General features: G+C 46.9%; 1 protein-coding gene across 2 annotated transcripts in view; it reads right to left on the bottom strand.

Annotated features, from left to right (window-relative positions):
- Positions 1-27,561, bottom strand: part of si:ch211-210p4.6 (malignant fibrous histiocytoma-amplified sequence 1 homolog) — a 78,900-nt gene that overhangs the window by 22,977 nt on the left and 28,362 nt on the right. The window contains exons 8-11 of one of the 2 annotated variants that reach the window (XM_041196919.1): positions 18,056-18,203; positions 10,416-10,531; positions 8,125-8,222; positions 3-2,002 (exon numbers count right to left, since the gene is read on the bottom strand). In XM_041196919.1, the coding sequence (XP_041052853.1) occupies positions 1,982-2,002; positions 8,125-8,222; positions 10,416-10,531; positions 18,056-18,203 (383 nt within the window). In that variant the 3' untranslated portion in view covers positions 3-1,981. Of the gene's footprint in view, positions 1-2; positions 2,003-8,124; positions 8,223-10,415; positions 10,532-18,055; positions 18,204-27,561 lie in introns of those variants that run through there. The other variant, XM_041196920.1, reaches the window with a different exon arrangement.

The raw sequence follows: 27,561 nt of genomic DNA, 5'->3' as shown, positions 1-27,561 counted from the left end.
CACTCGCTTTGATCATACCATGTGATCAAAACTCCAGGAATATGTCCTGCAGGATTTCACAACCCTCAGCATGTTAGTTAAGAGTTAATTGCCCTAGCAAATCAGGAAGGAGCTGGGTTTGAATCTGGGACAACTCAGGTAACATATCACATGGACCAATGCCTAACTGACTCAGATCATGTGCTTGGTGCCACAATCAGAAGAATAAGGGATAAAAGCCCAAGCAAATGGTGCAGATACAGAGTGAGTTTGACCTGTATTAACACAATGGGCAGAGTCACGCAACCGGCATTTGATAATCAAATCAAATGCTGAATTGTAGGATGGGAACTTGGTGTACAGGGGCATGCAAACCACCCTGATATTTTACACAGAAAGCTGTCCTCTCTCCCAGAGTTTGTCGTGCAGTGCTGCTTACTTGCTGTTCAGTAAAGCAACAGCAATGTTTCTCATGCCAAGTATTTAACTTCTCTTGTACTATTTTATAACATATTTTTACTCCAAGCTCCCTAGGCTGTACATCATTCTCCATTTAGTAGGTCATGCTGCCTGTGTATTCGCTGTTCTTTTTCTGTCCTCTTCTTTCTATCCATCTCTCTCTCTCTCTCTCTCTTGCAAGCTGCCAGTGGGGAGAGATGTGACTACAGTCCAAGGTTGAACCTTGATTCTCTACCTTTTGCTGTAGGGCAAGTACCAGGCCCAGCCTTGTACTAAGATTGAACTCACGTTATGGGGGATTAGAAATGGAGACTGTGCTTCAACAGCTGCCCACACTGTTACCTGAAGCAGTTCCTACCCCTCACACCTACCCCCATCTTGGTTTGTGATGATTGATTTTTCTTCCCTCCACTGAAAGTGCTGATACTCAGTGGGGTACAGTTTCCATGGACGCTGCACCATGGGCACTGATCATGGAGTCTGGGCTTCCCCGTGGGTTTTTGGACACTGACTTGCAATGGATTCCACAGGTGTTAACTATCGGTGGATTTGGGTTCCATGGGCACTGAGCTTCAGTGGGGTGTGAGCTCCGAGGGGCTAACTGGCAGAGTGGTACAGATCTTGCAAGTACTGACTGCCCATTCATACCTCACCTAAGTGACCATTATTCTGGGTGACTTTAGGCAGCAAGTGTTTACAGATTGACAATAGACATTACAGATGTAGCACATCCAGGTCCAATCCTGGGTACGTTAGTGCAGTGGTTATGTGAGTGGACTGGTGATCCTGAGGTTTGCATTAATAATTTGCCAGCACATGAAATCCATGGTAGCTGGTGAATATGAAATAATTTAAAAATGTGATAATTAACAAGTTCATACAAATAAAAAGAGCTGTGAAGCTGTTGGGTGTTCTTCCCTTTTGGGAAGTAAGCTTGCCATTCTAACATGATCTAGCCAATATACGATGCACCCCAGTGTGGTTCACCTTTAACTGCCTTCTGCATTCAAGCTGTTAAAACAAATAGGAATAAAACCTAAAAGACGGGGGCACATTCTCAGGATAAGGGGCCAATCATTTAGACCTGAGCTGAGGAGAAATTTCTTCACTCAAAGGGTTGTGAATCTTTGGAGCTTTCTACCTCAGAGGGTTGTGGGTGCTCCATTAATGAATACTTGTAAGGCTGAAATAGACAGATTTTTAGTCATTCAGGGAACTACAGGAAATGGGGAATGGGCAGCAAAATGGAGCTGAAGCCCAAGATCGTCCATGATCGTATTGAATGTTGCAGAAGGCTCTATGGGCTGTGTGGTCTCCCCCTGCTATTTCTTATATTCTTATGTTAAGCTGGCCAAGTCATGTAGGCTCTCTGTAATTCAGCAGGGAACAGATGGGCCTGGATTAAGCACTATGGTACGAGAGCAATATCACAGAACTCTGCCTAGGAATAAGGGAAAACACGCTTGGTTGCTCCAATTCTATTAATATTTGACTTCCAGCTCCAGGAATGGATAAATGTTACCATCGCTCTCTCTGGGAATGGTTAAGAGTCATGATGGAATTCCTGTGGAGACAGAATATTTTATTTTATTAGGCTTCAAACTGCCTAGTTTACAAATAAATACAAATATCTCCAAAATGGATTATAATCATTCCACAGGTAATTTGTATTTTTATAGCCAGAAAAGCCGTATATCTAGCATGCATTTTCTGTCACTTTTTCTGACACTTTCTGTCACTTCTGTGTCACACTTAAAAATAAAAGTAATTTGATACAGGAGCCAGACACTTGTCTAAAAAGCTTGGGAAATTGAATAGGCAATGAGTTCAATCACACTCTTCATGTGTAGCCAGATTTAAATCCAGCTCAGACGAGTTTGAAAGAATCCCTATTTCTTTTTACAAATTTTTTGGATGGTCTGATCCTCAACCTTATTTAAAGAGAGCACCAAGACTGATAGTGTGAAGTGAAAATAGCACACAGAAGCAATCTGCTGCGGATTAATGTGCAGCATCAGAGTGGCGTAGAGCTAGGGCCACTCACCAGGTGGCCTGTTCCATACCTGCCCCTGAAGAATTCTACCCCAAAGAACCATAGAAAAGTTACAGTGCAGAAAGAGGCCATTCAGCTGATCGTGTCTGCAACAGCCAAAAAAAGAGATAAAAAAAAAACTAGCCACTCATTTTTAATCCCATTTTCTAGCACCTGTCTGTAGCCTTGCAAGCTACAGCACTTCAGATACAGATCCAGGTACCTTTTAAATGAGTTGAGTATTTCAGTCTCAATCACCAACTTAGGCAGTGAATTCCAGATGTCCACTACCCTCTGGGTGAAAAAGTTTTTCCTCATGCCCCCTCTAAGCCTTCTATCAATCACTTTAAATCTATGCCTCCTGGTAATTGACCCCTCAACTAGAGGAAACAAGTCTTTCCTGTCTACCCCAACTAGGCCCCTCATAAATTTGTACACCTCAATTAGGTCACCCCTCAGCCTCCTCTGTTCTAAGGAAGACAACCCTAACCTATCTAATCTCTTCATAGCTGCAATTTTCCAGTCCTAGAGACATCCTCTGCACTCTCTCTAGAGCAATAATGTCCTTCCTGTAATGTGGTGACCAGAACTGTATACAAAAATTCCAGCAGTCGCCTAACCAGTGTTTTATACAGTTTCATCATTACATCCCTGCTTTAAAATTCATTGCCTCGCCCAATAAAGGAAAGCATTCCATCTGCTTTCTTTACAACCTTATCCACCAGTCCTGCCACCTTCAGGGACCTGTGGACATGCACTTCATGGTCACTCACTTCCTCAACCCTTCTCAATACCCTCCCATTTCTTGAGTATCCTCTTGCTTTGTTTGCCCTCCCCACATGCATTACCTCACACTTTTCTGGGTTGAATTCCATTTGCCACTTCTCTGCCCACTCAACCAAATCATTGATATAATTCTGGAGACAACAGCTATCCTCTTCATAATCAACTACACGGCAAATTTTTGCATCATCTCTAAATTTCCCAATCATAATCATTAATATATACATCAAACATCAAGGGCCCCAACACTGACGCCTGTGGAATGTCACCGGAAACCGCTTTCCATTTGCAAATACATCCATCGACCATTACCCTTTGTTTCCTGTCACTGAGACAATTTAGAATCCAAATCATCACCGTCCCCTGTATCCCATGGGATTTCGCTTTTCTGACCAGAATGCCATATAGAACCTAGTCAAATCCCTTACTAAAATCCATGTAGACAACGTTCACTGCACTACCCTCATCAATCCTCCTTGTTACTTCCTCAAAAATTCTATGATGTTAGTAAGACACAATCTTCCCCTAACAAAACCATGCTGGCTATTCTTGACCAATCCGTGCCTTTCTAAGTGACAGTTTATCCTGTTTCTCAGAATTGTTTCTAGTAATTTGCCCACCACTGAAGTCAGACTGACTGGCCTATAATTTTCTGGCCTATCCCTTGCACCCTTTTTAAATAACGGTACAACATTCGCAGACCTCCAATTCTCTGGGACCTCACCTGTATCTTGTGAGGATTGGAAAATGATCCTCAGAGCATCCGCTATTTCTACCCTGGCTTCCTTTAACAACCTGGGATACAATCCATGCAGCCCTGGTGATTTATCCACCTTCATGGATGCCAGTCTCTCCAATACTTCCTCTCTCATTATGCTTATTGTATCTAATATTTCACAACCCTCCTCCTTAACTAGGATGTCTGCATCATCCCTCTTCTTAGTGAAGACAGAGACAAAGTACTGATTGAGATCCCTGCCCACATCTTCAGCATCAATGCACAAGTTACCATGTACATCTCTGATAGGCCCTCCCTTTTCCTGAGTTATTCTCTTGCTCTTAATGTACTGGTAAAACATCTTTGGGTTTTCTTTGATTTTACCCACCAATATTTTGTCGTATCCTCTTTTTGCTTTCTTAATTTGCTTTTTTACTTCACCCTTGTACTTTTTGTACTCCTCTAGGCTTTCTACAAGATTAAGCTTCTTGTGACTGTCATAAGATTTTTCTTCTTCTGCTTTATCTTACCCTATGTGCTTCTGGATAACCAGGAGTCTCTAGATTTGGCAAAACCACCCTTTTTCTATGTGGGGACATGTCTACACTGTGCCCATAGAATCTCACTTTTGAATACCTCCCACTGATTTGACGCTGTTTCCCCTTGTGATAGCTGTATCCAGTCCACTTTCACCAGTTCACCTCTCAGCTTTGTAAAATTTTTCTTCCCCCAATTTAGAACTTTTACTCCTGTCCTATCTTCGTCCTTTTCCGAAATGATGCTAAACCTAACTGTATTATGGTCACTTTGTTCAAAATGGTCCCCTACCGCCAATCCTGGAAGCAGCTTGTCACCCTCAAGCACTGCTATCTCTTATCGAATAAGGCAAATCTCACCAGCAGAATATACAATAGGAGCATTGGTATTATGCCATTGCAGGAACGCAGTCTGGAGTGTGAGATAACAGCCCAAAGATGATCATCAGTAGGTGATGCTAATGGCTATCACTGACTCCCATGTGACATTCTTCACCACATGTCTATAATTTAGCAGAGATGTCCAACTATTCAAGGTAAGTGTGTCAAGCGTGCGTCGAAACAGTGACCAGGGTAATATCACACTATCACACTTCGTCTCCGGGCTCACTTCTTTGTCCTCTCCCCATTCAATGGATCCTTTCACCCACCTCCAATATTCTCCCTCCACCTGGACCCCTCCCTCTGGATTCTTACCTTCTCTTGATCTTTTCACTGAGAACTGTCGGCGCGACATTAGTTGTCTCAATTTCTCTGCTCCTCTCACCCATTCTAATCTCTCTCTCTCTGAACTTACTGCACTCCATTCTCTCAGGTCCAACCCTGACATTGTCATCAAACCCGCTGACAAGGGTGGTGCTGTTGTTGTCTGGCGCACTGACCTCTACCTCGCGGAGGCTGAGCATCAACTCGCAGACACTTCCTCCTACCTCTCCCTGGACCATGACCCCACCACTGAACATCTAGCCATTGTTTCCAGGACTGTCACTGACCTCATTTCCTCTGGGGATCTTCCTTCCACAGCTTCCAACCTGATAGTCGCCCAACTTCGGATGGCCCGCTTCTATCTCCTACCCAAAATCCACAAACAGAACTGCCCCGGTAGACCGATCGTCTCAGCTTGCTCCTGCCCCACAGAACTCATTTCTCGTTATCTTGACTCCCTTCTCTCTCCCCTTGTCCAGTCCCTTCCCACCTACATCCGTGATTCCTCTGACACCTTATGTCACAGCAACAATTTCCAGTTCCCTGGCCCCAACCGCTTCCTCTTCACTATGGACGTCCAATCCCTCTACACCTCCATCCCCCTCCAGGATGGTCTGAGGGCCCTTGGCTTCTTCCTCGAACAGAGGCCCGAACAATCCTAATCCACCACTACTCTCCTCCGTCTGGCTGAACTTGTTCTCACGCTGAACAATTTCTCCTTCAACTCCTCTCACTTCCTCCAAATAAAAGGTGTGGCTATGGGTACCCGCATGGGCCCCAGCTATGCCTGTCTCTTTATGGGGTATGTGGAACATTCCTTGTTCCAGTCCTACTCCGGCCCCCTTCCACAACACTTTCTCCGGTACATCGATGATTACTTCGGTGCTGCTTCATGCTCTCATCGGGACTTGGAAAAATTTATTAAATTTGCTTCCAATCTCCACCCTGCCATCATTTTCACGTGGTCCATCTCTGACACTTCCCTTCCCTTCCTTGACCTCTCTGTCTCAATCTCTGGTGACAGACTGTCCACCAATATCCATTACAAACCCACCGACTCCCACAGCAACCTCGACTACAGCTCCTCACACCCCGCTTCCTGTAAGGACTCCATCTCATTCTCTCAGTTCCTTCGCCTCCGTCGCATCTGTTCCGATGATGCTACCTTCAAAAACAGTTCCTCTGACATGTCCTCCTTCTTCCTTAACCGAGGTTTTCCACCCACGGTCGTTGACAGGGCCCTCAACCGTGTTCAGCCCATCTCCCGCGCATCCGCCCTCACGCCTTCTCCTCCCTCCCAGAAACATGATAGGGTCCCCCTTGTCCTCACTTATCACCCCACCAGCCTCCGCATTCAAAGGATCATCCTCCGCCATATCCACCAACTCCAGCATGATGCTACCACCAAACACATCTTCCCTTCACCCCCCCTATCGGCATTCCGTAGGGATCGCTCCCTCCGGGACACCCTGGTCCACTCCTCCATCACCCCCTACTCCTCAACCCCCTCCTATGGCACCACCCCATGCCCACGCAAAAGATGCAACACCTGCCCCTTCACTTCCTCTCTCCTCACCGTCCAAGGGCCCAAACACTCCTTTCAAGTGAAGCAGCATTTCACTTGCATTTCCCCCAACTTAGTCTACTGCATTCGTTGCTCCCAATGTGGTCTCCTCTACATTGGAGAGACCAAACGTAAACTGGGCGACCGCTTTGCAGAACACCTGCGGTCTGTCCGCAAGAATGACCCAAACCTCCCTGTCGCTTGCCATTTTAACACTCCACCCTGCTCTCTTGCCTACACGTCTGTCCTTGGCTTGCTGCATTGTTCCAGTGAAGCCCAACGCAAACTGGAGGAACAACACCTCATCTTCCGACTAGGCACTTTACAGCCTTCCGGACTGAATATTGAATTCAACAACTTTAGGTCTTGAGCTCCCTCCCCCATCCCCACCCCCTTTCTGCTTCCCCCTTCCTTTTGTTTTTTTCCAATAAATTATATAGATTTTTCTTTTCCCACCTATTTCCATTATTTTTAAATATTTTTAAATCTTTTATGCTCTCCCCACCCCCACTAGAGCTATACCTTGAGTGCCCTATCATCCATTCTTAATTAGCACATTCGTTTAGATAATATCACCAACTTTAACACCTATGTTAAAAACAAAAAAACTGCGGATGCTGGAAATCCAAAACAAAAACAGAATTACCTGGAAAAACTCAGCAGGTCTGGCAGCATCGGCGGAGAAGAAAAGAGTTGACGTTTCGAGTCCTCATGACCTTCGAGTTCTGTCGAAGGGTCATGAGGACTCGAAACGTCAACTCTTTTCTTCTCCGCCGATGCTGCCAGACCTGCTGAGTTTTTCCAGGTAATTCTGTTTTTGTTTTTAACACCTATGTGTTCTTTTGTTCTATTGTTGGTGACATCTTTTGATGATCTGCTTCTATCACTGCTTGTTTGTCCCTACAACCACACCAACCCCCTCCACTTCTCTCTCTCTCTCTCTCTCTCTCTGCCCCCCCCCACACACCTTAAACCAGCTTATATTTCAACTCTTTCTTGGACTCGAACTCAAGTTCTGTCGAAGGGTCATGAGGACTTGAAATGTCAACTCTTTTCTTCTCCGCCGATGCTGCCAGACCTGCTCAGTTTTTCCAGGTAATTCTGTTTTTGTTTTTAATATCACACTAATCCATTAAGCATCCATTAGGTCTGGGTTAACCAGCTGAATATGATGGTGTGAGGCATTAGGTAAAGCAAAGATTTTTGTTAGTGCCGATTGCAGAGTTCTCCGACAGACATGGACCTCAATGTGCCGGGCCTGAGAAGCAGATTTGCAATAACATTTCGTTGGAACATTCCAGCATTTCATTCAGACAGAGTTCCCTCACTACCAAATTGATAGATTTACCTGTTCCTCTATGTTCACTGTACAGGAGCCACTGACAAAGTTCCCGGTGACGTGGTAAGTGTTTTGGATATTCTGTTGAGCCACGGAGTTCTTTGCAGCTGTAAAATCAAAGGCAATTAACTTTATCCCAAGAACTGGAAGAATATGGAGTCAGGAGATACTTATGGATTAGGAAAATCATTTGGCCCATTTAATTCATCTAGAATAACCCTACACTTCCCCATTAAACTAGGCACCCACTACTCCAAATACTCCCCACCCTCCCCTAACCAGACTACATAGCCCAAACCAACCCTCCCCCACCACAGTCCCTACAACGCTCCCCCCAACATCCGCATACTCCACATGCAACAACCATCAATCCATTACCACACTTCCCACAACACCCCCACACTGCACCCCCCAAAAATCCCCCACTCCACCAGCACAGTCACTCACTCCACCAGCGCACTCCCCCCAACACACACCTGGTCCACCCCCAAAAGCCCCTGATACAGACCCCAACACCCCCAACTATTCTAGTCCCCACACAAGGGAGAAAGGAATAGAAGGATATGCTGACAGGGTGAAGAGGGGTGGGCAGAGGCTCGTGTGGGGACACGGACCAATGGGGCCTTATGTTTTTTCTGTGCTGTAGACTCAATGTACCTATATCGGCTCTTTGAAAGAGCTTTCCAATGCAACCCACTTCTCTGCTCCTTCTCCACAGTCTCACAGACCCTCCCACCACATAAACTCCATATCAATACTAAAGTCCATCCACTGTCCTGTTCATGATATCAGGCTAAACCAGATTGCTCTCAATCTTGGCTTCTGATTTCATACAATCATAGAAGCTTACAGCATGGAAGGAGGCCATTCAGCCCATCATCTCAGCACCAGCCAACAGGGAGTCATCAATCTAATCCCGTTTTCTGGCTTCTGAGCTGTAACTTTGTGTTACAACACTTCAAGTGCATATCTGCTGCACTGTCGGACGGTCAGTCCTGAGGGAGTGACGCATTGTCGGTGGGTCAGTCCTGAGAAAGAGCTGCACTGTTGGAGGGCCAGTCTTGAGGGAGTGCTGCACTGTCGAAACGGCAGTGCTGAGGGATTGCTGCACTGTTAGAAGGTCCGTTCTAAGGGAGCACTGCACTGTCAGCGGGTGAGTACCGACTGAGTGCTGCACCATCGATTGATCAATACTGTAGGAGTGCTGCATCATTAATGGATCAATACTGTAGGAGTGCTGCATCATCGACTGATCAATACTAAGGGAGTGCTGCACCAGTGATGGATCAATACTGTGGGAGTGCAGCATCATCAATGGATCAATACTGAGGGAGTGCTGCATCATCAACAGATCAATACTGTAGGAGTGCTGCATCATCGATGGATCAATACTGTGGGAGTGCTGCATCATCGATGGATCAATACTGAGGGAGTGCTGCATCATCAACAGATCAATACTGTAGGAGTGCTGCATCATCAATGGATCAATACTGTGGGAGTGCTGCATCATCGATGGATCAATACTGTGGGAGTGCTGCATCATCGATGGATTAATACTGTGGGAGTACTGCATCATCGATGGATCAATACTATGGGAGTGCTGCATCATCGATGGATCAGTACTGTGGGAGTGCTGCATCATCGATGGATCAGCACTGAGGGAGTGCTGCACCATCGCTGAATCAATTCTGAGGGAGTGCTGCACCATCGCTGAATCAATACTGTGGTAGTGCTGCATCATCAATGGATCAGCACTGAGGGAGTGCTGCACTGTTGGAGCAGCTGTCTTTCAGGTGAGGTTTTCAGTTGAGGCCCTGTCTGCCATCTTAGGTAGATGTAAAAGATTCCATGGCACTTTGCAAAGAAGAGCAGGGAGTTTTCTCTAGTATCCTAGGATACTGGTCATTATTTATACTTCAACCAACATCACTTAAGCAGATTTTCTGGTCACTTGGAAAAACTTTCAGGGCAATGTAGTAAGAGTGGGGTGTGGGATGAATTGGATAGCTCTTTCAATGAACAAGCACAGAAATGATGGGTCGAATGGCTTCCTTTAGTGCTGTGTGATGATCTGAGCTCATTGCTATTTGTGGAACCTTGCTGTGTGCAGTTTGGCAAGTGTAATTCCTACACTACAACATTGACTACACTTTAAAAATGCTTCGATTTGTAAAGGGCTTTGAGATGTCTCAGGATCATGAAAAGTGCAAAACGTAACAAAACAATGTGCAGAGAGGGAAAGCAGAATGCATGCATTTTAATACAGCATCTCTCAGGAATGCTAGGAGACTATCACCAACCTTCAGTCATCCCATTCACACTCCGCGATCCTTGATCCATGTAGAACAAGAGCTCTGTCGGGAAATTTCTACCACAATTTTCACAGGTCTTTATTGTCTCTTCTGACATCTGCTTACTGTTAACAACAACAACATGCATATATATAGCACTTTTAACATAGTAAAACGCCCCAAGGTGCTTCACAGTTGCATTATCAAACAAAATTTGACACCAAGGCTCATAAGGAGATATTAGGACAGGTGGCCAAAAGCTTGGTTAAAATGGTAGGTTTAAGGAGAATTTTACAGGAGGAGAGAGAGAGGTAGAGAGGCGTAGGGAGGACAGTCTCAAGCTAAGAGCCCAGGAAGCTGAAGGCACAGCCACCAATGGTGAAGCAATTAAAATTGGAGATACACAGGAGGCCAGAATTGGAAGAGTGCAGAGATCTTAGCAATGGAGAAGATTACAGAGATATGGAGGGATGAGACCGTGGGGGGATTTGAAAACAAGGATGAAAATTTTAAATTCATTGCTTGACCAGGAGCCAATGTAGGTCAGTGAGTGCAGGGGTGATAGGGAAGTTAAGAGGCAGGCAATAGAGTTTTGGATGACCTTAAGTTTACTGAAGGTAGAATGCGGGAGAGGGATGCATTGGAATAGTCAAGTCTAGAGGTAACAAAGACATCTATAAGAGTTTCAGCCACAGGTGAGCTAAGGCCGGGGTGGAGTCAGGTGATGTTCCATTGTCAGAAATAGGCAGTCATTGTGATGGCACAAATATATGATCGGAAGCTCATCTCATGGTCAAATACAGAGGTTGTGAACAGTCCTGTTCAGCCTCAGAGCTGCCAGGGAGAGGAATAGAGTCTGTAGCTGAGGAATAAAATCCCTAGCCTTTGTCAGATACAAACACTTCATATCAGGGTGCTCTTTGCAAACAAAGACCCAAGGTTCTCAGCAGGATGGGGGAGTGGGATCACAGTAACAATCCGCTGCCTCCTACAACAATGCATTCTTTATGTCTGCCCTATTACAGGAACTGGCTTTACAACCCAATCTAATAATCTGACAAATATTACAGAAAATTACCACCTGGAATGCCAGGTCATGACCAACTGCCTCATTGTGCTAAATGGCACAGATATGATGGGCTGAATGGCAGCCCTTAAGATATAGATATTATATGAATATCTTTATCAACTTATCATCAAAATTCCAGTCATTTTCTGTAGAAAAATAACAGTTTTATTTCCTTTTAAACCTCTCCCCTTGCTGCACTGATTTGCGTGGAGTACAGTTTCACAGTCTAATTCCTCCATACCCTCATTCTAATGACCACAGTTCATGTGCCAGCCTGGAGTGGACACATTGGCAATGATTTGGCCCGAGTAACTGCTCCTAAACAGACATCGACACAAATGGATCTCCAGCAATCAGCATCATGAATTTGGTTGACTGTTTCCCTCTCACTGTCCTGACTTCCCAGAGCCTGTCCACCATCCAGAAGACACAAGTCAGGAGTGTGATGGAATTCGCCCCAATTGCCTGGATGAGTGCAGCTCCCACAACAATCAAGCAGCTCAGCAACATCCAGCACAAACCAGCCGACCTGATCGGTAACCCATCCACCACATTAAACATTCATTCCCTCTACCACTGGTGCACTGTAGCAACAGTTCTGTATCATCTACAAGATGCACTGCAGCAAATTGCCAAAGCTCCTTGGATAGCACTTCCAAACCTGCGACCTCCACCATCAAGAAGGATAAGGGCAGTAGATGCATGGGGACATCCTGGCTTGAAACTATTTCACTGTTCCTTCATCACTGCTGGGTCAAAATCCTGGAACTCCCTCCCTAACAGCACTGTGGTTGTACCTATACCACATGAACTGCAGTGATTCAAGAAGGCAGCTCACCACCACCTTCTCAAGGGCAATTAGGGATGGGCAATAAATGCTGGCCCAACCAGCGAAGCCCACACCCCGTGAATGAATCAAAAAAAGTTCACACTTACCCATATTATATTCTATCTGCCACCTTGATGCCTACTCACTTAATCTGCCTATATCTCTTTGCAGCCTCTTTGTATCATCAACAAACTTAGATACATTACTCTCTGTCTCTTTGCCTAAGTCATTAATATAGATTATAAATAGCTGAGGCCCCAGTATTGATCCTTGTGGCACTCTGCTAGTGTAAGAAACTGGAGTCTTGAATAAACATATTTTCTACATAATGTAACACCCCCTAAAAAACTTTCTAAAAAGGCAACAATTTTAAACAGTCCATAGAAATAGGCAATGTCACTTGGTTCATGTTGTCATTCCTAAATGAAGATGGCATCTTCTGTGCCCCCTTATCAATGCAATTGTTTAAGAAGGACCAGGATATGACCCTCAGCAAGATGTAAACTAAAAAGCTGGCTCAAAATTGGGTGACGCACATGGGAGGGGGCTGGTAACCACCCTGATGTTTTGAGTACCTGTCTTATTTCTATTGGTCAGGATAGTTAGATAGAAGATTGACACTTAGGTAAGCTACCAGCCCCCCCAAAAAGGGTATTTAGATTGATGTCATACTGGTGAGGGGCTAAGGTACTGCTGAGGTGGCAGTGCTGGTTGGACAGCTGCCTTATTCAGATGGAAGATGGGCCAGAGGAGGAGGAGGAAGGTTGAGAGATTGAGGAAAGAGTTTCCTAACACTTTAACTAGATGTCTTTTACATTTCTCTGTCTAATTAGTTAATGTATCATATCTAAACTGTTGCTTCTTTATAAACTCAATAAACTATCTTAAAATTACATACGAATAGTTGACTGCTTATTTAGGTATCTGTGGTCACGAACCCAGAAATCTTACAATTGGTATCAGGAGTGGGATCCATGGTAGTCAGGACTTGGCTTGGAATTTGAGAAGCAACAGTCTTAGATTGGATAAAAGCAAAAAACTACGGATGCTGGAAATCCAAAACAAAAATAAAAATACCTGGAAAAACTCAGCAGGTCTGGCAGCATCTGCGGAGAGGAACACAGTTAACGTTTTAAGTCCTTCAACAGTCTTAGATTGGAGTTAAGTATGTAGAATCACAATGGCATACGCTAGGGAACAAGGGATTGGGAGCCTGAATGTGAAAACAAGTGAGCCTGGAGTAAGGGTGGTACTGGGATTTGATGGGCTTTCTAAAAAAGTTCAGAAAGGAAAGGTGTAGTTTAAAAAGGTCCAGAATAAATTGGTCTACACTGCATGTGTGTGTTGCCTTACAGCTTAATAAAAAGTACAAGGAGTTAAGGGAATAGGTCAGTAAATTAAAAAAGGGATTGGCCCGCCCGATCAGTTCTGCTGCGAACAGGAAACACACGACAGAGTACGTTATACAAGGTGAAAAATTAGACCAAACGTTGGAACCCAGGATTGAAGTAGCTCCGGAGAAGCCATGTGAATCTTTCTTTTCAGAGTTAAAAAGGGACCAGGAAGGTTCCGAAGCAGATTTAGAGAGCGATAATTTTAAACAGATCATCCTACCCGCAGGCTCCTGAGGATGAAAACAAGAGATGGACTGGTACTCTCACAAGGTCCTAGTTAGCATCAAACAGCTCCCCACCAAAAGCCCGAGTATATCTGACAGATCTGACTCCTACACAGTCATCACATACGACCCTTACTCCGACACTATGAAGTTGGCAGCGATTTGCCCAGCTGAGAGTATGCTTACTGTCTGTGAATATATGGTTATATATTACCCCCAACTCCATGAGCCCTTATCTTGTGTTTTAACCTTTTGTGTGGCACCATATCGAATGCCTTTTGGAAATCCAAGTATAGGACTTCTATTTTATCTATCTTATATCTTTATCTAAAGGTTTCCTTTTTTCTGCCCTACCAGTTACATCTTCAAAAACTTGTCAAACATAATTTCTCTTTCGTAAAATCATCAGTGAGGGATATGCCGGGCCATGAGGTTACAGATTTTGTTGGATACAATTCTGCTGCTCCTGTTGGCACACTGCGCCTCATGGTTACCTAGTCTTGAGTTACTATATCTGTTCGAAATCCATCCCATTTAGCACGGTGGTAGTGCCACACAACACGATGGAGGGTATCCTCAATGTGAAGGCGGGACTTTATCTCCACAAGGACTGTGTGGTAGTCACTCCTACTAATGCTGTGATGGACAGATGCATCTGCAACAGGTAGGTTGGTGAGGATGAATACAAGTAGGTTTTTCCTTCTTGTTGTTTCCCTCGCCACCTGACACAGGCCCAATCTAGCAGCTATCTCCTTCATGACTTGGCCAGCTCGGTCAGTATCAGTGCTACCGAGCAACTATTACTCATAAGCATTGAAGTCCCCTCCGCAGAGTGCACTCTGTGCACTTGCCACCCTCAGTGCTTCTTCCAATTGGTGTTCAACATGGGGGAGTACTTATTCAGCAGCTGAGAAGGGGGAGGGGGAGGGGGTCAGCAGCAGTAGCTGGTAGTCAGCAGGAGGTTTCCTTGCCCATGTTTGCCCTGATGCCATGAGACTTCATGGAGTCTGGGATCAGTGTTGAGGACTCCCAGGGCAACTCCCTCCCTACTTTATACCACTGCACCGCCACCTCTGCTGGGTCTGTCCTGCCAGTGGGATAGAACATACCTAGGGATGGTGATGGAAGAATCTAGGGCATCGGCTGTAGGGTATGATTTGGCGAGTAAGACTTTGTCAGGCTGTTGCTTGATTGTGGGTTGCAGGGTTGACTGGGCTGGGTGTGTCATTATTGCTTCCAGCACCTTGATCAATGCTTAGAAAGCCGTCGGATCTTACTTTTATTATACTTTGTCAAAGGTTTGATACATCTGAGCAATTTGCACGGCCATTTCTGAGGGAAGTTAAGAATCAACCGCATTGCTGTGGATCCTTATAGAGTCAGAGAGTCAGAGGGCTGGATTTTCACCAACTTGGGATAACTCGGGAGCCCTTTAAAGATGGTGGACATATCCCGAATCCAGGATTCCTGACCCCACTCTCGGAGCTTCCGATTTTTGGGAGTGCCTTTTAAGGGTGTGGCTGGTTTGGGTGGCGAGCCTGCACCCTGCACCCCCAACCTGGCCGGCTCCATTGCGGGGATAGGCATGCTCTGGTCCTCGCAATTTTCATGGAATTGGGGCCAGCTTTTCAGAGTCATAGTTCACGGCCCCTCTGTGGTGTCGTGGACCATAGTCTAAATGAGGAAACCATTTGAAAGATATGACCACCCCCACACACCCCCCTATTGTCCCTCATGACCCCATGTCAAGGTATGTCACCCCAAATAACCCCTACGGCCCCTTATGCCCCCCCTATGTCATGGTAAGACCCCCAAACAATACCTATGGCCCCTCACGGGCAGGCCAAGCCAGGAATTTTCCCAACTCCTGCTATATGCCTCAGAGATGAAAATCCAGCCCATAGGCCAGACCAGGTAAGGATGGCAGATTTTCTTCCCCACAGGCATTAGTGAACCAGCTGGATTTTTAATATAATCTGGTAGTTTCATGGTCACCATGACTAATGCTGGCTTTTTAATTCTAGATTCACTCACTCACTTTTCCAGAACCACTTCATCCAACTCAGTATCACAGGAAGTTGGAGCCTATCCCAACAGGCAATGGGCACTAAGCGGGGTACACCCAGGACAGGACGCCAGTCCATCACAGGGCGCACGCACATGCATAATGGGGACAAATTTACCGTAGCCAATCCACCTAACCAGCAAGTCTTTGGACAGTGGGAGGAAACCAGAGTACCTGGTGGAAACCCAGGCAGACATGGGCAGCATATGCAAATTCCAAACAGGCAGACACCTGAGGTCAGGATTGAACCCGAGTCCCTGGAGCTGTGAGGCAGCAGCACTAGCCTCCGTGCCGCCCCTAGTTTCAATTAATTGACTTTAAATTTCTCCACTTGCTGGGTGGGATTTGAACTCACATCTCCAGATCGGTGTTCAACTTTCTGGACTGTTACTCCTGTAACATAATCACTATTCCACTGCCCATGAGGGCAGAGGGTCCTAAAGTGCCCAATAGAAAGAGGAGATGCTGTGGTTTGAGTTTGCATTGAGCTTCAATAGAACAACATTGGAGATCAAAGACAGGGGGGTCAGAGTGGGAGGTTTTAATGGGGAATGTCTGTGCAGAGTTACTGGAAAAGACCAGCAGAGCCATAAATGCTCCCGAAGTTCAACTTTACTGTCATGAGAGCAGGTCTAAGAAGCATCAATGCCTTAGGTCAGAGTTCAAATCAAACTGTAGGCTCCTCTTGCTGAGATTGTACCCCAGTTCTGCTCCCACTAGCTTAGAATTTAGAAACTATAGCCAAGCAGGATGCCATTCAGCCCATAATACAGATCTGGTGCTAGTTCTGCAGCTGAAGTTATCTACTCCAATCCCATTTCCCTATCCATTCCTCTTTTACATTCTTGCTTCCCAAATACTTAGAGAAACTTACAGCAAAAAGGAAAGCTATTTGGCCCATTCTGCCTGTGCTGGCTCTTTGAAAGAATTATCTAATTAGCCTCATACCCCTTGTTCTTTCTCCATAACCCTGTACATTTTCTCATTCAAGTATTCATCTAATTCCCTTTTGAAAGTTACTAATGAATCTACTTGCACCGCCTTTTCAGGTAGCACATTCCAGGTCACAACAACTTGCTGAATAAACTATATTCTCCAAATCTCCTCTCTTTTGTTAATTATCTTAAATCTGTGACCTCTGGTTACTGACTCTCCTGCCACTGGAAGCAATTTCTCCTTATTTACTCTATCAAAACCCCTCATGATTTTGAACACCTCAATTAAACCTCCTCTTAACCTGTTCTGCTCTAAGGAGAAGAACCTCAACTTTTGCAGTCTCTCCATGTAAAATCCCTGATTACCATTCTAGTCAATCTTCTCTGCACCCTCTTCAAGGGCTTGACATTTTTCCTAAAGTGTGGTGCCCAGAATTAGACACAATGGTCCAGCTGGGGCCTAACCAGGGATTTCTAAAGATGTAGCTTAACTTTCTTCGCTATTGTACTCTCTGTCTCTAGAAAGCTGAGGTTCATTTTTCTTCTAGGATAACAGGAAGCCCTGGACTGGGAAAGCCCCTCCAGCTGATCTGAGTCATCAGTGCCTGGGCAATACCATATCCCATCAATCGTCTCACACCAACCTTGTGTATCTCTCCAGGTACTTTGCAACTGTTTTTTTTATTCTTTCATGGGATGTGGGTATTGCTGGCAAGGCCAGCATTCATTGCACATCCCTAATTGCCCTTGAAATGAGTGGCTTGCTAGGCCATTTCAGAGGGCAGTTAAGGGTCAACCGCATTGCTGTGGATCTGGAGTCACATGTAGGCCGGGCCAGGCAAAGACAGCGGATTTCCTTCCCTAAAGCACATTAGTGAACCAGATGGGTTTTCACAATAATCAATGATAGTTGTCATGAGCACCATTATTGAGACTAGTTTTATAATTCCAGTTTTATTAAATTAACTTAACTTCTTATTTACTGATTCACAATGTTCACTGCCTTTCCAAGCCATTCCATGTTATGATCTCTGTTGCAATTCTCCCATCTGATAACACATTCTAATGACCAATCATTGGAAACACTCATCTGAGGTATTCAGGTAAGCAAGGTCACTGAGATGGAAACTTACATGTCCTCATCCGGCCAGTCAAAGTAAAGCTCACACTTAGGGTTTCTGCATGGTGTTTTCAGTGAGTAATGGAGACCCGGCCACTCTTCTATCACTTTCTTCATTCTCTGAATGGCCATCATAAGCAGGCACCATCGCCCCTCAAAATCTGAAATGGCAAAAAATGGAAAAGAATTTGAATTGTGACAAAAGGTCATCAACCTTAAACATTAGCTCGGATTCTCACTCCAGAGATGCTGCCTGACCCTGTTGAGTATTTTCAGCATTTTTGGTTTTTATCTGATTTCCAGCTCCCACAGCATTTTACTTTTGTAAGAGATTGTCAGTGTTTGAAAATCAGTTTCTCTGTCCCTCTGTCCATCTGTCTCTCTCTTTGTCTCTGTCTGTCTGTCTGTCTCTCTCTCTGTCACTCTCTATCTCTCTTTATCTCCCCTTGTTTCTCTTTCTTTCTCTCTGTTTCTCTATCTCTTTCTCTGTCTCTATCAATGTCTGTCTCTTTCTTTGTCAGTGTCTCTCTCTAGTCTCTCCTGTATCTCTCTCAGTTTCTCTGTCTCCCATTGTGACTCTCTGTCTCTATCTCTATCTGTTTCTGTCTATTTCTATCTCTCTCTGTCAGTTTCTGTATCTCTTTCTTTCTCGGACTCTCTCTGTCTCCCTCTCTCTGTGTCTCTGTCTCTGTGTCTTTATTTCCCTTTGTATCTGCCTCTCTGTTTCTTGCTGCTTCTGTCACTCTCTGCATCTCTTTCTCTCAGCCTCTGTTTTGCTCTCTGTCCCTCTGTCTCTGTTTGTCTTTCTCTCAGTCTCACTCTCTCAGTCTGTTTGTCTCTCTGTCGCTCTCTATTATCTATTTGTGGTTGTATCTCTCTTTCTCTCTATGTGTCTATCTCTCTCTCTGTCTCTGTCTCTCTCTGTGAACACAGGAACAGGAGGGTGCCATTTAGTACCTCCACCTTATTTCACTGTTCAATGAGATCATGACCAACCTGCGACTTAACTCCATATACCCCATCTTTGCCCCTTATCTCTTAATACCTTGGGTAAACAAAAATCTATCAATCTCAAATTTAAAATATACAGTTAATCTAGCATCAACTGATACTTGCAGAAGAGAGTTCCAAACCTCCCCCATCCTTCAGGCAGAATATTTCGCTTGGTGTGTGCTCGAGTGTAAAATGACGAGCGATGACATCGGGCAAGCGTCCCAGCGTCATCGTGAACTTGCGCGATATTTCGGTCAGTGGGCACGGTCAGCCTGGCGTCTACATCTGCGTTTGAAGCCATGTCCTTACAGCAACTCCCTGGGACCACCTGCGCCGTTTTTGAACCAGCAGCCGGGCCGCCATGGGACTCGGCGGCCAACAGGCCCCTGCCCCCGCCCGTCCGCCCCTTCTTGAACATTCTGCAGCCGGCATTCACACTCGGCGGGCCTTAATTGGCCAGCCAGCGTGAAAGCGCGGCCAAAACCCGATTGCGGGCAGTGGTCTGTTTCACAGCTGCTCCCGCTTGCCTCCACTGAGCCCACCTGATGACTGGAAAATTCTGGCCTTTGTGCGTAGAACTGTTTCCTAGTTTCACTGCTGGAAGCTCTGGCTCTAAACTATGCCCCCTAATGTAGGACTCCCCACTAGAGGAAATAACTGCTCTCTATCTACCCTAAATATCTTGAAAACTGTGATGAAATTACTCCTTAATCTTCTAAATTCCAAGGAATATAAACCCAGTTGTGTTATCTCTCCTTGTTAATTAACGCTTGGAGTCCAATCTGGTAAACCTATGCTGCACTCCCTCCGAGGCTAATATATCTGTCCTGAAATATGGTTTGCACTGCTTACAACATCGCTTATCTTTGCATCATCAGCAAATATGGGTAAGTGATTTTCTATTGAATCATTTAAGTCATCAGCAAATATGGTGTATAGTTAAGGTCTCAACATGGATCATTTTGGGACACCACTTGCCAATTAGAGTAGTTGCTATTAACCCTACTCTCTGTCCTACTCAGCTAATTTCCTAACCTGGGTCAAATAATTTGTCTTCAATTCCATGGGCTTCAACTTCAGCTAACAGTCTCTTATGAGGGACTTTATCAAATGCAGGCAAATGCAGTTAAGATACAGATCAGCCATGATCTAATTGAATGGGTGAGCTGCTCAAGGGGCTGAATGGCCTCCTCCTGTCCCTGTGTCAAATGATGAGCAGCTGAATGTGTGCTTCACAACATGTTCATAGTCAAACAATGAGTATACAAGGAATAAAGGCTCCAACAGTCAAAGTCAGTCAGAAAGCTGGCTCCAGTGGGTAATTTTTGGAAATGATGACCCGGCACTATGCAGATGGAGCTGCTCTTCAAGGCTGGGGGTTAAGGCACAGAGTGAGGAAGCTGCACTCTGCAGCTGCTCAGGATGGTGCTGACACCGAGTGTAAAAGAAGCATTTGAACCTGAAATTTACGGAATGTGTATGTTTCTGTCAAAATTGTTAAGAAAAAGCTGACAAGCAAATTCTAAAATAAAATGAGGAACTCCTGCCAGCTGTATGACCTGGGGTCAAAGTGAGAGCATGTGACATCAGGTTGAGTCTCTTCCCCTTACGCTTCTGGCTGTTGTAGGACAGAGTGCTGGAACAGCTCACATATTGTACAACGAGTGACTTCACCATCCCTACTGCTACTATAACAAACTCTCCACGACCTAATGATCACTGATACAGAGGCATAGACACAACAGCAGCAACAACAACTTGTATTTGTTCGGTACCTTTAACATAGTAAAATGTACCAAAGTGCTTCACAGGAACATTATCAAACAAAATTTGACACTTGATTCACATGAGGAGATATTAGGTAGATTACCAAGGGCTTGGTCAAAGAGGGAGGTTTTAAGGAGGGTCTTAGAGGAAAAAGAGAGTTAGGGAGACCGGGAGGTTTTGGGATGTAATTCCAGAGTTTAGGATCCAGGCAGCTAAAGACACGGCCACCAATGACGGAGTGGTTAAAATCAGCGATGCTCAAGAGGCCTCCTGTTCCCTCAAACCTATTCCCATCAAACTGCTGACCACTCAACTTTCCTTCCTGGCCCCCATCTTAGTCCATATTGTTAACAGTTCTTCCTCTTCAGATAGCGTCAGGCTCCACTTCAAATCTTCTTCCATCACCCTCTCCTCAAAAAGCCCGCCCTTGACCTCCTCACCATGTTAATTATGGTTAAAAGTGTGGCATTAATGCAAGTTCTTGTTCCAATTCTGGCACCTTGTGCAGTCCCAATTTTCATCACCCTATAGTTGGTGGCTGTGCCTTCAGCTGCCTGGGCCCTAAGCTCTGGAAATCCATCCCTAAACTTCTCCACCTCTCTCTCTCCTCTCGGTTTCTCATTGAAGCCTATCGCTTTCACCTGCCCTAATATTTCCTTTTGTGGCTCGGTGTCTAATTTTGACCCATAAAGGCCAGAATTTGATGCTCGCCCACCACTGGGTTTTTAGGCGGGAGGGGTTGCGAGTGTGAAATTGAAGGGACGGGATTCCCTCCAGGTTCCTGTCCGCTGCAACCGCACAGCGATTTTACGCTGGGGTGGGCAAGGCCTTGGACGAGAAGCCCGCCCTCGCCCCAGTTGAGGCCCTTAAGTGGTCACATGGACTGCAGCGGTTCAACACCACCTCATCAAGAACAACTAGGGATGGGCAATAAATGCGGGCCTAGCCAGCGAAGCCCATATCCCGTGAATTAATTTTTAAAAAAATTAGCGGCCACTTAAGGGCCGTTTCCCGCCCAGCCTAAGTTTTCAGGCTGACAGAAAGATTGAACCTCTGTGGGGGAAAGCCCGAAATAAAACAAAAGTTAGATCTCTGGCGGGGAGAGGGGGGCTTGGTGCCTAATTCAAAAGTCCCCACCCCCGCTTGAGGTCCGGTGGCCTCTCTCCCACCCAGACTCTACCCAAAAATCCCAATCACCCGCTTCGTGCAACCCCCAGGCCTTCCCTAGCCTCCCCACCCTGGTTACCGGGCCTAGGGCGGAATCGTCCCAGATTTCCGGCAGCGGGTGGGAAAACGAACGTTAAACCTGTCGGCCACAATGGCGGCTTTTCACGCCGTATTGTCCCATTCCCGGCGTGTCCCATCTCATTAATCATTCACTCCTGAGAAACACGGCGGGTCGCTGGCAGGGCGGCCGCCATCAGCTCAGGCCTTCAGTAAACAGGGCGCCATATTTAAAGGCCCCCCCCTGCACAGAGCTAGCGCTTCTCAAGGAATAGGAAGCCGCTGGGAACTGGTGGCTGCCAATGGGAGGAAAGATGTTCCCCCAAATTTAGAGAAACCTACCTCTAGTGCTGACTAGACACAGTGGAGGGCCATTGTGAAGTCCTCTAACCTCATTCTGGGAAAAAAACTAGCAAGCAAGGTCACCAATCCAGCATGGGAGGCGGCGACAGTGGTGGTCAGTGTCAATTCCCTGCTTAAGGGGACAGCCACCCAATGCTGAAAGAGCATGAACAACCTCCTCCATTTCACCAGGGGAAGTCACTCTTCTCATCACTCTCAGCTCACACACACACACAAACCCATCACACATCCACAGGGATCTCACTCACTGCCAATTCAGGGGACATCACCGTTCACTCTCTCACACACACCTTCATCTGCCCAGCGGATCGTGTCCTCATCCCATCCATGGCACCACTCACCACCCGCACATACCAGGCATCCTTGTTATTTGGCCTAGCATGTATCCTGCTTATACTCCCTCCATCTGTATTCATGCACGACAAGCTGACACACAACAAACAGGGAGAGGTCACAGACCGGGTGGAGGAATGCCTGAAATCAAGGACCTCGCAGACTTTGAAAATAGAGTCATCAAGCTGGCCGGCGACAAGCTGGACCGGCCCTGTGCTGACGGTGAGGTCGGCAGCACTCTACCAAGTGAGGATCCAGCAGTGCAACATCCATTAGACAACCATGTTATGAGTCGCTTCCGCTGTTCCATAGTCCCCTGCCATGAACTAATTATCTCTCCCATACCCTCCACCAGCACAGAGACACATACCTCGGTGGGACCTAGCTTTAGAGTAGCCTCAGGGTCACATTCTGGTGAGCACTTTGCACTGTCTGATCCACAGCAGGGACTTCCCAGGTATCTGGCACTCATAGGATGCTGGAGGCCAGAAATTTGCTGAGTCCAAGTCAGTGAGCTTCTACACTCAATCATGTCACAGTTGCTGGATCTGCAAAGGCAAGTTAGGGAACATCAGGAAGGGATCTCCACTGCACTCCTCAGATTGCAAGGTATGATGGAGGAGTTGGTCCGCCTTCAGCCTGAGGTGATAGCGCCGGCATGTCAATGCACTGAGGTCAACACTGGTAGGATGGCGGCAGCCATTGAGACCTTTGTCTAGGACTTTGCTCCTGCACTGCTGCACGGGTTCAACTCCATCACTGATGCCATAGTGGGCCTCCAACATGGGAGGGATGTTGGGCAGCTTGATCTCACTCCAGCTACCCCTTCTCCTCAATAAGTCAGCCTGGGGCCCTCGGGCACCCATAGGAAGGAGGATCAACAGGTGCACACCCCAGGGCCGTCCATCCAGGTGACTTTGGGAGTGTCCAGCCAATCCGAATCCCCTCTTCCTGTGACCTCAACAGCTCCAGCTCCATAGGCTGAGGAGGGAGCTACTGCCACACAGCAGGACCCTGAAAGCAGGCTGGGGGCTCCCAAGATCTTGGCCCTCCAGAGGACACTTGCCAAGGTCATCACAGACAGGGCATTGCAGTCAGCAGGCTGCCTCCACCTCTGCTGTGGATGCCCGGAGAGCACCATGATGTAGTGGCAGGGTTAGGAAAGTTAAGAAGAATTAGTTACACAGCCTGGGCACGGGTATTAATCACTTGTATATAATGTTCACTATTGTCAATAAACTCCCAAGAGTGTCTCCCTGCTTATGGCTCCTTGTTCTGATGAGCAGTGTTCCTGTCACTCAGAAGTGAAACCTTTCTGCACAAGACAAAGGCAGGTGTCTCAGTCCAGGGCCTCTTTCCTTAGCTTTGTACAGCCTTCAGACCAAAGTGATGGTCCAGCCTCGCACCCACTGGAAACATTACTGATGCCAGCACCTCAACAGTGCTGGTCATTGCTGTCAGAATGTAGTGGGCAGACACTAAGAGTTCCTTCATTCTCTCTGTTTGCTCTCAGCACCTTTAAGGAGGGGCTGACCCCCATCTCTTCAGCATCTCTGACCAGTAATGCTGTGCTTCTGAAGGGCTCAGGTGCTGAAGGTGGACAAAGGATCAGATGTTTCTAAAGTTCCATGGCTGTGCCTCCATGATATGACCCTGATCACAGAGCACAAGTGAGCTGCCCTCAGCCAGATAGGAGTCAGATATTCTCAGAGACTTTGTGAAGATTTATGGAGTGTCCTCACTGCATGTTGTCATCATCCTCCTTCAATTGAGTGACTATTAGGGCCTCCACTGTGTCTCCATGACAGGTGCATTCTCATCATGGATATTCACGCTGCCTTAAGCCAGATGTGAAACCTTGGTTCCTGCACAAGATAAAGGCAGGTGTCTCATTCCAGGGCCTCTTCCCTGTGCAGTGCGCAACCTTCCCAGTCACTGGACACACCAGTCATGTCTGCACCTTGATGGGGCTTATCATTGTTGCTAGAATGTCCTGGACCAGCAGCACAGAGTTCCCTCATTCTCCCTGTGTGCTGCCAGCGCCTTTGAGGTGCAGCTGACCCCCATCTCATCAGCACCTGTGTCCGGTGACAGTGTGGTCCTGAAGGGTTCAGCTCATGAAGAATGCCATAGGATCAGGAGAAGTTAAAGTTTCCCTGCTGCATGTCCATGATAGGACCCTGTTCACAGAGTGCAAGTGAAGTGCCATCAGCCAGACAGGAGTCAGGCATTCACATAAGCTATGTGAGGATCTATGGAGTGTCCCCACTACATGTCAGCATCATCCTCCTGGACTGTAGGGACTATGGGCATCTGCTGCGTCTCCATGACAGGAGCCTTATCACAGAGGGTATGTGCACTGCTAACAGCCAGACAGGAGTAAAACATTCACAGATGCAATGTGAGGATCTATGGCGTATCCCCACTCCATGTCATCATCATCCTACACGAATATAGCAGCTATGAGGGCCTCCGGAGCACGCCTGCCTCGCCTGGCCAGTTTGATGGTCTCATCACCATAATCCTGACATTTGGAGACGTCAACATCATCACCCCCTTCGACGTCCTCCTCATTGGAGGAGACCTCCAGCTCCTCCATCTTCTCCTCAGCCAGCTCCTCTCTCCATTGCAGTGCCAGGTTGTTAAGGGCACAGCAGGCGGCGATGATGTGTGACACCCTCTGTGGACTGTATTGCAGGGCTCCACCAGACCGGTCCGGGCATCGGAAGCTCATTTTCAACATCCCAATGGTTTACTCCACCAAGGTGCGAGCTGCAGCATAAACCTCGTTGTACCTTCTTTCTGCTGAAGTCTGAGGCTGTTGCATGGGCATCATCAACCATGTCCTCTGCAGGTAGCCCTTGCCCCCGAGGAGCCATCCCTGCAACCATTGTGGACCCTGGAAGATGCCAGGGAAACCTACCAGGAATGAAGGAGTCATGGACACTCCCTGGGAATTGTGCGCAGAACTGCAGGATGCATTTGTGGTGGTCGCACACCAGCTGAACTTTCTGGTTGACATGGTTGACTGCTTGTTGCCATGGAGATCTGAGCGCCACGTAGGTGCAGTCAATGGCACCCTGCACCTGTGGGAAACCCAAGATGTGGACAAATCCCAGCTCTCTTGCATCCTGGCTTTCCTGATTCCAGGCGAAATGCACAAAGTTGTGTGCCTTCTCAAATATGGCTTCCGTGACCTCCTGGATACACTTGTGTGTGGAGGCTTGCGATATCCCAAGAGGTCACCTTTGGAGCCCTGAAAGGAGCCAATGGTGTAAAAATTGAGCATTGGGTCACCTTTGTGGCCACTGGCAGTGGTTGCCGTCTATGTCCCCATGGTGCCAAATCCTGCAGTAGCTAGCAGATGTGACCGACCAGTTCACTGAACATGCATAGCGTTCGGCGATTCTGGCTCTCGGTCATCTGTGTGAATGGCAGGTGCCATCAGTACACCATGTGTCTAGCTTGGCGCCGACCAGCTTGCTGTGGCTCTTCAATGGCGTGTGCACAAATCCTAGTCGACATCTTCTTGAGGGTGCAGCTCCTCCCTCTACACAGCCAGGCGCCTCTGTTGCTCTCTTCTCCGTTGTCTCCGCTCTCTGTAAGCCATGAGGCATACAGCTAGTTCACCAGGCTCCATGCTCCTGATGTACTCCTGCTGCAGAATGAAAGAGATGCATTAATTAGCATGAGTGTACTAAGAACCTCTCTTGGTTAAGCCCAAAGGCCCCTTAGCGCATGCTGGAGAGGGCTGGCCACCACTTGGATGGCCAGAGTTTAGTGCGCTGCATGGCTGCCTGAGACCCCACCCACCTCCACCCCCCTGCACCTGACCGATTGGTAGCATCTTCAGCCACTGCATGCTGTGTCCTCAGCTCAGGCACAGACATTCTCATGTGTGCAAGTCTGCGCTGTTAACTTGAACCATGGGGGAGACTGATCCAAACCAGGATGCTGGCATTGCAAGGGGCTGTGAGCACCTCCACCAGTGACTGTTCCATGTCCAGCTTTAGTAAGGAGATTGTACAACTTGCCCAGTCGTCCAACTGTTCTGCAGTCCACGAAAACATTCATTAGTTTGCAATCTGTGCCCAAGTGTCCAAGTGGAGCATTTGGCGGCACTTTCATGCCTCTGCGTTGCTTGAGTGGGCATATAAGCTAGAGGCCTGACTCCAAACACGTCAACATAGCTGTGTCTGAACTGTCTCAGCTACAGAGGAACGGTCACTTTATACAAAGTTTCCCTAATGCGTGGCTGCTTCCCTCCCCCACTCTCCCCAGCATGTGTTTGTGCTCTACCATCAAATTGTGCTGCCTCGCGGCCTCCCCCAACTAGCCCAACCACAGGGCAGACCTTATCCCAGCACCGCACTGTCAGCCAGCTGGGAAACGGCCACTTTCCTGTGCCCTCGCCTGAATGTGCGGTGCCTCTTCCTTGAAGTCGAATGGGCGACCCTCTCGAGTGCTGTGTTACTGTGCGCTCACCTCCGAGTTTCCCTCATAGTTCAGCTCGCCAGGTGCATGCCTCTTAAATGCTGCAGTGTGCAATCATGTTGACATGCCCGGGTGGTCCAAGGTGGGAGGGCGATTCTGGCGAGCAGGACTTATAATTATATGCAGAAGTATTAAAATGACGTTCCCAACATCAGCGGTGGGAAACACGGCCCGTCAGTGACAGGCGGAGTGGACGATTGCAAACTGGCTTCACGACATCGTGATTTTTGGCCTTCTCACCATATTACCTGCTCACGCCCACCATGACACCCAACGCCAACAGGGGTGGTAAAGCCCAGCCCTAATCTCCGATATCTTCTTGAGTTTCTTCTTTGGTCCGCTGCA

This window comes from Carcharodon carcharias, chromosome 10 (assembly GCF_017639515.1).
Source record: "Carcharodon carcharias isolate sCarCar2 chromosome 10, sCarCar2.pri, whole genome shotgun sequence".
In the NCBI taxonomy this organism is placed as follows: Eukaryota; Metazoa; Chordata; class Chondrichthyes; order Lamniformes; family Lamnidae; genus Carcharodon; species Carcharodon carcharias.
This window is presented reverse-complemented; position numbering and strand designations above follow the sequence as displayed.